This window comes from Danio aesculapii, chromosome 1 (assembly GCF_903798145.1).
Source record: "Danio aesculapii chromosome 1, fDanAes4.1, whole genome shotgun sequence".
Taxonomy (NCBI): Eukaryota; Metazoa; Chordata; class Actinopteri; order Cypriniformes; family Danionidae; genus Danio; species Danio aesculapii.
Genome location: NC_079435.1, coordinates 15436117 through 15449827, shown reverse-complemented (window position 1 = coordinate 15449827; position 13711 = coordinate 15436117). Strand labels below are relative to the sequence as shown.

At 36.4% G+C, this 13711-nt stretch overlaps 2 protein-coding genes across 9 annotated transcripts in view; both read right to left on the bottom strand.

Annotated features, from left to right (window-relative positions):
- The window catches only part of grin2bb (glutamate receptor, ionotropic, N-methyl D-aspartate 2B, genome duplicate b), a 193285-nt gene extending 191706 nt beyond the window's left edge, over positions 1-1579 (bottom strand). For both annotated transcript variants that reach the window (XM_056456689.1, XM_056456692.1), the window contains exon 1: positions 683-1579. The gene's annotated coding sequence lies outside the window, so the exon portion shown is untranslated. The remainder of the gene's footprint in view (positions 1-682) is intronic.
- Positions 1580-12340: 10761 nt separating this feature from the next.
- The window catches only part of atf7ip (activating transcription factor 7 interacting protein), a 46461-nt gene continuing 45090 nt past the window's right edge, over positions 12341-13711 (bottom strand). For all 7 annotated transcript variants that reach the window (XM_056456684.1, XM_056456687.1, XM_056456682.1 and 4 more), the window contains 2 exons: positions 13440-13474; positions 12341-13315 (listed from right to left, as the gene is read on the bottom strand). In XM_056456684.1, the coding sequence (XP_056312659.1) occupies positions 12848-13315; positions 13440-13474 (503 nt within the window). In that variant the 3' untranslated portion in view covers positions 12341-12847. The remainder of the gene's footprint in view (positions 13316-13439; positions 13475-13711) is intronic.

The window sequence follows — 13711 nt, the reverse complement described above, 5'->3', positions numbered from 1 at the left end:
TCAATAAAACGAAGGAGTGATCATAACAGCGCAAATGGACTCAAGCTGGCGAGGAGGTGAAACAAAAAATGACTGCTGCACTAAAGCCTAATCAATATTTTGAGCCAAGACCAATTTATTGTTCACAATTCAGGTTTCATGATTCAACAGCTCAGAAGAGGCTGTCGACAACACAAATCACGAGTTGGAAATGGGTCCATAAAGCGCGAATGAAGCAGTGACGCCAACCTCACCCATCTCAGGCAAAGAACAGAAGCAGAAGCTCATCTGAAAGGTGTCTGCAATCGTTTCTCGAACAAATAAAAGACACCAATGCTTGCACTGGAGATGAATGGAGGGTGTTTCTGAGTGGGCAGCTCAAGACCAGATGTGCATGATAGTGTGTTTATGTGTTGAGTGTGTGTTACAAAAGAAAGAATGGTAGAAAACAAATGTATTTCTATTTGTAGGTGACAGTGGAAGATGGACACGATTGGAGAAGGGAGAAAATGGCCATGGAGAAGTGATATTTAATTCCTGACACCTGACTGTCCATTCGTTTGATGATGGTGTGTGTGTGTGTGTGTGTGTGCATATGTGTGTGTTGATGTGTGTTTTATGTACATGTAAAAAAAAGGAACACACAAGTACACACACACAGACAAACAGACCGGACAGACACTAAACAAGCCGTCAAACCTACCTAGAAGAATATTAAAGCATCCAGGGAAAAAAAGAGTGATACGTGAGGGTAGATGGTGGAGGATAAAAAGAACTGTTTAAAAAAAAGAGAGAAAGAGGAAAAAAAAGAGAAAGAAAAAGAATTAAAAAACGATAAGGAGATGGCTTGTGAGATCCTTTCGCAATTCCAACCAACTTTCATTCAAGGAGCATCACACTTTCCAGATGAAAGGATGGAGGGAGGGGTGGAGGGGATGATCTGAGGAGAGGATGGGAAGGAGAGACAGGTGAGGGAATGAAGGGGGTCATAAATAGTCAAAAACGAGAGTAAATAAAAGAAAAAAACTTGCCCCTTCTTTCTCTTCTCCCCTGCCTCGTCATAAATAGACAAAATTATACACCAAATAAATGGAGAAATAGATCAGGAGGCAAATGATGGAGAGAGCGAACAACTGAAAGGATGATGTGCCTCCCAGCACCACGATGAGAAAGAAGAAAAAAACAAAACGAAAGAAAAAAACAAATACTCCAGTGCCTTCCGTTTTCCTTCCTTTCTTTTAAACAGGGAGGGCAGTCAGTTTGCTCCGGCTGTCCAGTTGTTGCTTTAGTTCTTCTCTTTCTCTTTCTTATCTCTCTCACTCTTTTTTCCACTCTTTCTCCCCCTTTCTTTTGGCTTCTGTTGAAGGAGTCCTCCGTTTGCAGTAAATAATAGCCCTTTTCCACAGACAGTGACTGAGGCAGAACAGTAGGAAGAGGTGTAATGGTTGCGATGTCTGCCCAAGAATTCCACACCTCGAGTCTGTGCTCTCTCACTCACTCACTCACTCACTCTCTCTTTCTTTCACCCCTCCCTTATGGACAGAGCGCTGTGGAGTAGGAGTGAGGCAAAGAAAAGGAGAATGAAAGGGGTCCCTCTGCAGGATTACTGCACAATTGACAGAGACAAAGAAAGAAAAAAAGGTGAGAATGACTTCTCAATTCCAGTTTAGTCAAAGTATACATACTGTAGATTGAAGCAGCAAACTTTGCTATTGCAATTTGATTTTGAAATGGAGCACATAAGTTACACCTAGAAGATTTCACATTTTAGCTTTAATTATTGACTACACTGTAAAAAAAATCTGTTAATTAACTGTTTCCATATTTTGTGATTCACTAGTGTTTTCCATTTATTTACAGTTGTGAATTGCATTATGGGAGGTTGATCTCTGCTCTGTTTGACTTTTGGTGTTGAAAATTCAACTCTACAGTTGAACAAGGTGACTTGACATTTTAGTAGTTGTACATATAACGTATAAGAAACAATATGTAGAGAAATAAATCTGTTGTAGAGAAACAAGGCTTTTGTACCGTAATTTAAAACACCAACCCAGACAATAAATCATTTTAAACTATTAAAAAGGTTTATAAAAGTCACTTTTTTAAAACTTTTCAAGGTTAAAAGTTGTTGGAAGAAAGATCAAGATCCCATAATCAGCCGATTCGAATGTTATCACTCGATTGAATGGGCATTATCAGTGGTTATCAGCTGATAGATAGGGGCCAGTCTAGGGGCTGTTATTATCCATCCACATGCGGACGGAAGTTAACGAGAATTATTTATATTATTTATTAAATTTCCCATTAATTTTATTTTATTAACGTCTACCCCTTACCCCAACCCTAAACCCAACTGTCACAGTATTGTAAAACAGATCTGGAGTCTTGTCTATTAGTATAGCTGATTAACCATGTGGATGAATGATAACAGCCTTCTGAGCCTACTGGTAGGTAATAACAGCTAATAACTACTGATAACGCCTATTCAATCAAGTGATAACATTCGAAGTGCCATAATGCAATTCAAAAGCCTAAATATGTGGGGGAAAATAAAAAATAAAACATGAATCACAAAACAAGGAAAACGGCTAATTTATGGATATTTTTAGTGTAATTAACTAAAGTGAATTTAGTAAAAATTTACAATAAAGTTTCTTTTTAAATAAAAATACTTCAAAAGCATTCAACATTTCTTTATTTTTTAAGTTTTCAGCTTTTCATTTAAAATTATATTAGTAATTATTACAATAATAATGAACAGCTGGATGCTTAACTAATAATAAAGGGCATCTATGATGAAAATCAACTTTTCTAAGCTGTTTGGACAGAACTCTGTGCAGGTATAGTGTGTCCATTGTCATTTTGGAGTGATATAAACACAATAAGGCTCTTTTTTTCATTTCCTGATGTTAAAACGGGACACAAATCCCAGTGCTTTTGAAGCCCACCATAACGTAACTGCTATTAAATTATCAGTTCCAACTCTCTGTGAATTTTATCAGTTTTATAAGTTTAAAGAATTTTGTAAAACAGAGCATGTTTGTAATAAAGAAAAAAAAAATCGATATCTAATTCTTAACCGCTATAAATCACCACGGCCGCATGGTGTCAGTAAACGTGCATTTATATGTTTGTGTGTGTGTGTGTGTGTGTGTGTGTTTGTGTGTACTGCAAACAGCATTTGTGTGAGACTTGTTTCAGAAAGGCTTGAATAAACTCCACCACAAATACATTAAATAAATTTACTTGGTATTAATTTATTAATTAATTTGGTATTAATTTTACTTGGTATTTAACTAATGAGCTGTATTTCAGCTTCATCCGTGTCTGCCTCTATCACTGACTGCTGTTTATCTGGTGTAACACATGAGAAGCAGACGCACACATCAGAGTGGTGGGCGGGGAGATCCAGCTCATTTGCATTTAAAGCCACAGGCTACAAAAACAGCTACACTGTACTCAGACATCAAAATGGACAGATTATGGGGGCTATAATAGGAAATCTGATGGGTATATCTTGACAGACACGTTCTGAGACACCAAAGGTTTATCTTACATCTTGTAAAAAGCATAAATCAAATATTTATAAATACCACAATATGCATTACCTAATGTAAACTAATGAACTTTACTCAAAAATGTTATTGAGAAATCTTTTCTATGTGACGACTAGAATTTCCTTACATTTCAGTTTAGTAACTGTGGCATGTGCGTAATTCAATTAAAATTCCAGCTCATTTATTGAAATGGAGCCAATACTTAATTCCGCTTATTCCCCGGTCCTACTCAGATACTAATTCTGTACGGGTGCATTACCACTCCATCTGTCATCGGTCTGAGATTTCTGTGTTCAAGTGAATGTCTGCTTCTCAGATGTCTGCTCTCTCAAGGACTCACTCTCTCTCTCTCTCTTTCTCTAGATTCTTGGCTTCAGCTACTGATCACTTGTGCTTTTGATCCTCCATTTCTTGGCACCTGTCTCCCACTTCTTTTTGAAAAACTCACACGGACTGTCTGCCTGTTGCTCTCTCCCTCTGTTGATCATTTTGAAACAGACAAAAATATAAGGAGAGTTATAGAAGAACCACAGAAATGGTGCAACTTAGCCTTCTTATTATAATAAATAAATAAAATAAATAAATACAATGTACTTACTGCGTTCATATTGTAACACTTCTGGTGCTCTTGAGGTGGGATACAAATAGGGTTAAGGATAGATTTGGTGGTATGGTGGATATGTTTAAAGGTCCCGTGATGTGCTTTATTCAACATTTGACATCATCTTAACTAAAACATGAAGAGAGGGTGGGACATTGTTTAGCTCCTCTCTAAAACAGCCAGTAGCATTTTGTTTTATCACAGCTCAGCCAGTGAGAGTGGTTGAGCTCAAGTGCATCAAATGAGAAGCATTTTGGAGCACACTAGCTTATAGATATCTTAAAAACTAACAATAACATATGATACTAACAAATAAAAAATGTTATTTTAACTTTATGGTACCTTTAAGGATCGATTAAGGTGTAAGGGATGGTTAACAGTGTAATTAAAGATGTAATTACATAAAGTTATTACATGCAGTTATTAAATAAATCATGAGTACAAAGTAAAAACATGTATTCACCCAATAAGTACATTGTAAATAATGATTCATTTCAGTGTAATACATATTAGTTAAGGTCATTTAATATAGAGTACTACAGAATTTAAAAAATAACAATCAAATCTGAGATAAATATATTCTACAGGACTATATTAGAGGTAGTTGCACAATTACTCAGTTTACTTAATACACTACAAAGTATCAATGCTAAAAAGCAAGCCTAAAGTGTTACATGAACAAGCAATAGCACCGCTGTTTAGAATTCATGTAGACTACTTCCAATTTGAATACAAAACTAAAACAACATTGGCAGTATCATTGGCATCATTTACATTGGGGACAGCAGGAGAACGTCCACACTACTTTTTTCATGGGCAAATTCGTCCACGCTGTTTAAAGCAGTGATAACTGCAATATAATATTAAGCAAAACCTATTTATCCAATGTTCCCTATTGTTTAATTACTTTAGAAACACAGACAGTTATGAATCAGATTAATGAATTGAATTTGAAATAATGAACAACTGCTAAAACACTACAAATTATTAAAAGATTGATTTTAAAATGCATTACTATAGCTCAGTGTATTTCAGTACAAGTCGTACCAAATTTAATTGCACTGACTTTATTTCAATACAGACACAAACAGCTCACCTGCAGATATTTTTCTCACTAAGGGCCTATCCACTCACTCGAATTACTCAGACTCAGAGGCAGGATAAATATATCATATAAAACACTGGACAAAAGCTTATTTAAACATTTGAGCTGTCAAACAATTACACATAGGGCTCACTTTTTAAACTAGAATAATATCAACCCTGGCTCATTATGGTTACATACCTCTGTATACATTTCTGCAGAGTGCGAAATACTTCACAGAAGGTATGTTTTTTGGAGTTTTTGTTTTCACAAATCCACCAGAGGGCGCTGTGTACGCTTTTTGAGATTTCAAATTTCTCTCGCAACTACCATTCACGCCTGCTGTTCTCACATAAATCCATCAGAGGCTGCTGTCTACTGACCTATAACACCCCCACGCCCTTCCCTAAACCCAACCAATAGTGTTTTTAAAAGCTATCCAAAAAAAGAAAAGTCGCCTGGTTTTTACAATGGTTTCAGGTCTCATCCTGCTATTTACTTGTTTATTTTATTTTTTGCCTTTTGTTTTACCTGCTTTCTGGAAGCGTTCTTTGCAAGACTCCGTCATTGTGGTCAACACCACTCAGCGTCTCAAGTTCGCCGATGTACGCAATGAGTCACTGGGCAAAAAGCCATCCCATCATATGGCCCTGAAGCATTTGTTTGAAAGACAAAATGCAACCATACGTTTCTCTGGCTGCATAATTCGTGCTCCCCAGAAACGTATATGGAGGTACATTTTCACAATGAGCCCGTGTTGAATAATATGTACAAACACAGTATATAAATTAATCATTAAAACCATATTTTAAAGTTCAAATACTTACAGATAAACTGGCTGACTGGCCATAAATAATTGTACTAATATCTGTGGCGGTCATTTTCTAAAATGTAATTTGTGTAGTAGAAGTATGCACAGAGATCTGTACATGGACATTGAAGAGAGGATTTAACAAACATTTTAATCAGCCACAGGGCATTCAAGATGAAGGTCACCTATTCTCACAAGTAGAACATTAAATAAATGATTTAAGCTAAAAATGGTTGATGGAAAGGCCAAAATGCACATAAGTTTTTAAAAATGCAAGTAAAAACAAATGCGCATAACTGAGTCGGATAAACTTTTTATTCGATAAGAAAAGATGCACATAAACTACACTGGAAACACTTTTATTGAACAAATTCCAGTATGTGCATGAAAAGGTCATGTGATTTTGCTGTTAGAGATCATGTGATGATAAAAATGTGTGTGAATGGACAAATCCTACTGCAGAAAATTCAGATTTTACTTTTTATATTTGGCGCCAGTTATTCATGAAGTGAGTCAAGTGGCGATTTTGTTCACTTTGACTTATTGGATGGAAACGCTGCTTTATTTTTTATGCAATATTCCTGTTTTACGCATAAATTTAATTTGCATTTTTGGATGGAAACATAGCTAGTGGCACTTTAAGAGTAAATGGCTTAAAATGAATAATAATGGTTATAGGAATTTTCATTTCACAACAGAACATATTGCTCACAAAAATATATATATTTCTTTGAGTTAGTGATCTTGTTTGCTCACACCACCTTAGTTTCTTCTCATGGGAACAGCACAAGTTTCATTGGTAAGCAACAATCATCTTTTTCTCATCACTCCCATCACTCAATGTCAAATAACCCATTTAATTAATGGTCATATCTCTCTCTTCCCCATCTGTTTGGCAACATTGTGATTATATGTGCCAACCTTTGCTATCAACCTCATGCATAATGCAGCGACTGACTTAGCTGAGCTTTAAAAACAAACAAAAACAAATTATCTCTAATCAAAACAGTACACTGTCGGAACAAAAAAAATTGTACGACTTTGTTTTTGTTTTGTAGAGTATCCTTAAAGAGTATAGGATATGCTTTTGTGCTCTGTACTAACAAGTCAGCAACAATTTTAATATATGTATCTGCATATTTTCTCTGTTTTGGCTTTTCTATATAAAGAAAAATGTATGTATATTTTCATGTATATACATGACCAACCTCACATGGTTAATGTTACAAATGTGGTGGGATTAGTGAGCTTATACACATATAAAATCAGCAATTGGATGAAATCAGTATATAAATCTTAAAACTGTGCATTTTCATATATATAATTTACAGTGCATATATTTTCATTATGGGTTTACTCTCTTTAAAAAAACTTTAATCTTATAAACCCCTCTTCTTACCTGTTGATTCAAATAATTTCACATCAAAGTCATCACAAGAACGATTACAATGAAAAAAGTTTTGTCTGCATAACTGCTGCAAACAATTTATTTGTGTTGAATTTCAACAAACAAATTAAGTTTAGTAATGTTCCACTTAATAGGTTTAAGTTCAGCCAAATAAATTGTTTACATCCACTTAATTAAAAAAAAATGTAAATCCAAGGAATAATATTTGAATCTCTTTTTTTTCAGTGTATAAAAGCCACATTCATTTTCATAAATATGCGTAATTTATCCCAATACATAAATCTGATCTATGGCAATATGTGCAAATTAAGCCTATCTATGACATAAAAGTTAATGCTTGGATTTCTCAAATATAAATTATATGTTGTGCAACAATACAGGGATACCTGTGATTTGTGATAAAAGAATACCACAACTTTTAAGTTGATGTCACTCGAGTGTCTGGAGGGGGTCATGTTGAACATCTATGAATTTGTTTTCTACTGACAAAAACTTTAAGTACTCTTTACACTGATTAATTACCCAAGGTTCCATCATGTTTCTTTGATTAAATACAGATTTTCAAAGTTGTGTTATTATTTTTAAATCACTCTTTAATTTATTTCAAAACATTGTAAAAATGGCCGTTTACAAATTTACATTATTAACGATTGGAATAACACAGTAGTTCGTTTTTGGAGAACCTGGTAACTGAAATATGCCTAACTTAAAATAAATAACCATACTAGCTGCATCTTGAATTATAGACGAACAAGTGATTCGGACCTGCTGCTAGAAGGAGATAGTGTCCGTTTTTTTGTTTTTTACCAGAGACTTTATGGGTTTTTACTTGATTAACATCATTGGCAGTTCATTCCGCTGTGGTGACCCCTGATTAATAAAGGGACAAAGCCAAAAAAAAAATGAATGAATGAATGAACATCATTAGATTTATTTTGTAACAGACATTTGTCGTAAAAGGAGGATTTGACCTAATAGGCCAAGTCCTAAAAATCACATAGGCTACATGTTATTTAGATTTAATATCATTTATGATGTAATAGTTTATACTTGTATTAAAATATTTTTTATTTGGTTTGTAAAAAGTGTTTTTTACAAACAATTTTTTTACATTTGTGAAATTTTGAGTTTTTACAGTTTTGACCAGCAGGCGACCCCACTTAGTTTAGCGTTTTCAGCGCTTCAGATTATTTTTGCCAATTAACTTAACGCAGAGTTTCAAGAAAAAGTTATTTTTCCCATTACTACCGTACATGACTCAAAAATTGAACGTACCGTGTTATTTCGAGGAGAAAAAAGACCTCATTTGGATTTTTCCACATTTCAAATTCAACTCTTCGTCGTCGTGTTCCAGTAACAGCAGCGGCTGGATGAAACCAATCAGAGGGCGTGGCTTCTTATAAGTAATGTGTTTCACTGACGTCTACTTAGGCTACGGTAGAAATTTCTCATTTTAGTGTTCTTCGTAGAAATTTAATTTTATAAATTATTTGATGCTGCTTCAACTTCGTGACTTTAAAAACAATGAAAAATCACATCTTCACGAGCATAATAATAATAATAATAATAATAATAATAATAGTTGTTCTTTCATTAACCCCTTGGTGTGTTTAGTATACATTGAAGGCTGATTTAAGAGGCTTACTTGAACTGGAATTCCTTTTTAAGCGGTCTCTGAACTGTTTATCTCTTATCAAAGTGTAACATCAGTTTGAACAAATGTGAAGCCTTCACTGCATTTTGTCCAAGAATTGTCAATCTTTGACTGCCCCCTTGTGGTGCTAACACATAGTGGCAACAGCATGTGCAAGATTTACCAGTGCTGTGCTGTTATTTTCGTTCATTTTAATTTTACTTATATACTACGCTCCTGAATGCATGATGTAAGGAAGATATATTTTCTTTCCACTGGATAGTGTCTTGGATGAAGAAGACCTTTAATTAAGCTTTCTCTACTGATTGGCAAACAAATAATCTATGAATGAATTAATAATAAACTGAGTTGTTAAATAATGCACTGATTATAAAAAAGTAATGCGTCCTCATAATTTTTGGCTCTGCTTGAACTGATTCATGTTCATGTAGACGGCTGAACATCCTGCAAATCTCAATAAGCAAGTTGTGAAAATAGAAATGCATAAACCATCACTTATTAAGATTCTGCAGGCTTTGTAATACCTTTAATCTGGATATTAAAAATGTAGTCTCTAGGTCTCAAACTGGATTCCTGGAGGGCCGCAGCTCTGCACAGTTTTGCTCCAACTTTAATCAAATACAACTAATCAGGGTGTTCAAGATTACTAGAGACTATTAAGCAGGTGTGAGTTGGAGGTGGTTGGAGCTAAACTGTGCAGAGCTGTGGCCCTCCAAGACTTGAGTTTGAGACCATTGCATCTAGATTATCAAGACATTTTACTAGTGGCATCAAGTCTGGCCCACACTGAATCACTAAATCAATCATTTTGGCAGGAACAAATCATTAAGTTTAACTGCAGAACTTTTCATGAATTCATTGCCAGTTATTCGGCATTTCCAAAATTCTTTCAGTAAATTTTTTTATTTCTCAGAAAGAAATTTGGACTAGTGATTTTTCGTGAAATGTTTTTTTTTTTGTCTTGAACAAATACTTCAAATAATAATGTTATTTTCTGGGTGTGCTAAAGTATGCTGACCTTGCAGCCTTCCAGGTCTCAGCAATAACTGAAAATTGTATTAAAAATGCCTCAAGTATCCTTTTATCCTCTCCTATTGCACTCATTTTCTATGCAGCTCTTTTGAAAAGTGCATGTGTCTGCTTTGAACAATGTTAACTAAGTACTTTCTCCACTAAAAGTAATTTAAGTAACTTTCGGTTAAGTTCTATAGACCATTTTGAGGGACGTAAACAAGAACAATGGTTTCAATGTATTTCCTGTTTTACATTTTTAATTTCTGTAGCTTCCAAGAATCGAAATAGAGCCACATATTGATAATGTTATGATAGCTGTTTTAACATAAGGTTATGATTGAATTGCCTCTGGTTACAGTTGTGAAACAGTTTGATAAAAAGCAGGAAATGTTCATGAGCCAATGACAAAACCACATTGAAATGGTTTATAATAATAGTGTTTTACACTTGTCAGTTTGTTTTCAAACTAATTTTAGAGAGGGTCGCGTGCTATGATTTAACACGGCTGGTCTCAGATCAACAATCATCAATAAACCAATCAGACAAATTCAAGCTTACATAAATAGCCCATTTTTCTTACTTCCCTTATCTTTGTTTTTGAAGAATCCCTCCATCTTCCTCCTATACCAAGGGGGAGCTCTCGAGACCACTTGATCTTGGATCCCCTTCTGCGAAATGACCAGGTGGGAGCCTTGGGCTCAAGTATCTCTGAGGTCAGGGTTCTCCCCTGGGACAGCATGCCAAACCAGTAATCAGTATCAAGCATTAACTAAGTGTGAACTCTTGAAAGTGCTTTTATATCTTATGCTGCATGCCTTTTGTGTCACCTTGGGACAATAACAATATCAAATGTTCCGGAACTCAACGATTTATTAGTCATATAGCATTTAACTACATGGCAGAACTCAAATCCAATGATTGAGTTGTCACATTTTTAGGGTTCTCAAAATTGTGAGCTATACGCTAATCAGCGACTTCATTAGGTACACCTTACTAGTACCGGGTAGGACCCCCTTTTGCTGTCAGAACTGCCCTAATCCTTCATGGCATAGATTCAACAAGGTACTAGAAATATTCCTCAGATTTTGTTCCATATTGACATGATAGCATCACACAGTTGCTGCAGATTTGTCACCTGCACATCCATGATGCAAATCTCCCGTTCCACCACATCCAAAAGGTGCTCTATTGGATTGAGATATGGCGACTGTGGAGGCCATTTGAATAGTGAACTCATTGTCATGTGCAAGAAACCAGTCTGAAATGATTCGTGCTTTATGACATGGCGCGTTATCCTGCTGGAAGTAGCCGTCAGAATATGGGTACACTGTGATCATAAAGGTATGGAAATGGTCAGCAACAATACTAAGGTAGGCTGTGGTGTTGACACGATGCTCAATTGGCACTAATGTGTGCACTACAAGTGTGCCAAGAAAATATCCCCCACACCATTACACCACCACATGAACCGTTGATATAAGGCAGGATGGATCCATGCTTTCATGTTGTTGATGCCAAATTCTGACCCTACCGACTACATACGAATGTCGCAGCAAAAATCGAGACTCTTCAGACCAGGCAACGTTTTTGCAATCTTTTATTGTCCAATTTTGGTGAGCCTATGGCAATTGTAGCCTCAGTTTCCTGTTCTTAGCTGACAGGAGTGGCACCAGGTGTAGTCTTCTGCTGCTGTAACCCATCCGCCTCAAGGTTGGACATGTTGTGCGTTCAGAGATGCTCTTCTGCAGACCTCGGTTAAGTGGTTATTTGAGTTACTGTTGCCTTTCTATCAGCTCAAACCAGTCTGGCCATTCTCCTTTGACCTCTGGCATCAACAAGGCATTTGTGCCCACAGAATGGTTGGTCACTGGATATTTTCTCTTTTTCGGATCATTCTCCGTAAACCCTAGAGATTGTGGTGTGTGAAAATCCCAGAAGATCAGCAGTTTCTGAAATACTCAGACCAGCTCATCTGGCCCTAACAATTGCATAATTGCACATTCAAAGTCACTTAAATTCCCTTTCTTCCCCATTCTGACGCTTGGTTTGAAATGCAGCAGATCGTTAACAAGCAGTTGGACCTATTAAAGTGGTCCAAGCACACTATTTACTTTGTTTCCTGCATTCCCAATTGCACAAGAAAACAAGAATACATGCACTATAACCTTAACAACAAGAATAAAAACATGTGCCATAAACAAATCACATTGTAGTCCAAAAAAAAAAGACAGCTTAAATATATCAATACTTTTATTGAGTGTCATTTTGGAGTGTCTGGGTACCAGACAAAAAACATTACAAAAACCTTTAACACGTCTCCTCTCTCCTTTCCTGTAGCTAATGACCGGGACCTAGACTGGAATATCTGTGCAATGTATTGAATATTGTTTTATTTTAAAAAAAAGTCCACGTAAAAAAAAAAAAAAAAAATGATAGAGAAAGAAATTTGAAAACAATACTTAACTGAACATTCTGCACAAGGAAAATACAATTTCAAGCACAATGCAAGTTTGATAGTTCCCTCCTCATTGTAAAACAAAGTTGAAACGAAGTGTACGTGTCTGTATGCAGTGACGAGTCATTTTGTCCATTTGCATTAGACAAACCTATTAGAATTCCCTACTATTCCTAACACGAAGGGCAAGACTAACCCAGTGGTCTGCACATAGTTAACAATTCTGTAATGATTACAAATCTCCCGTTGGCCCAGACCACCTCCCGCCATTGCTTGGAATCATTTTAGGTGGATGCCGAAGATGCTGGAGTAATGACGTCAGTGCACTGCGGTTCACAGAACGGACCGAATCGGCCGTACACATCTTTCGCCCTCACAGCAAAGTAATATGTGGATCCTGACACGAACTGTGTCAAGGTGCAGGCCATGGGAAGCGGCAGCGCCTTCACCTCCCCGATCTTCTTCCACAGCATCTGAGCTGAAGCAGCTGAAACTGAGCCCTGGTGGTCCTGGTGATAGGCGTACAGGTGGTAGGTATCCACAGCGGCGCAGTTGCGATCTGTTTCAGCAACACACCAGGAGAGGACGATGCCGTTTTGGCTCTGGACGCGTGCGAGTTTGAGCTGAGGCTGCTGTGGAGGGGATGTGTGGTTAGCTTCGGGTGGGAGGCGCGCCGGTGGTGATGGTGCCAGTGGTAGTGGAGGAAGAGAGGTGGAGGAAGAAGAGCTTGGACGGGATAGAGATGGAGAATCCTGAGAGGCAAAAAGAAAAAAAAGATTGTTATTGGACGTGCACGAGAGCATTACTTCATTTCTTATTATAAATGAGAATACAGTAAAATTATGGACTCTTCTTAGAATATATGGAAACACTCACCACAGAGGAACGTTGTGCCGATCTAACTCCTGTACCTAGGGAAAAGAGCAAACAAGTCAGCAATACATCTATAAAATAATATAGAAAATTACAGCAATTTGCTACATTGACCTTATTCTTCAAACAAAAATCGCACTTCCATTTTTTATTATTTAAAACATGCTGAAAAATGCAAATAATGCCTAGAAAGCAAATCATGCACACATTTGTATAGTATTGGTGTCAAATGTGTGAGTTTCTGTACAGTTCAGACTTATTTCCTATGCACCGAT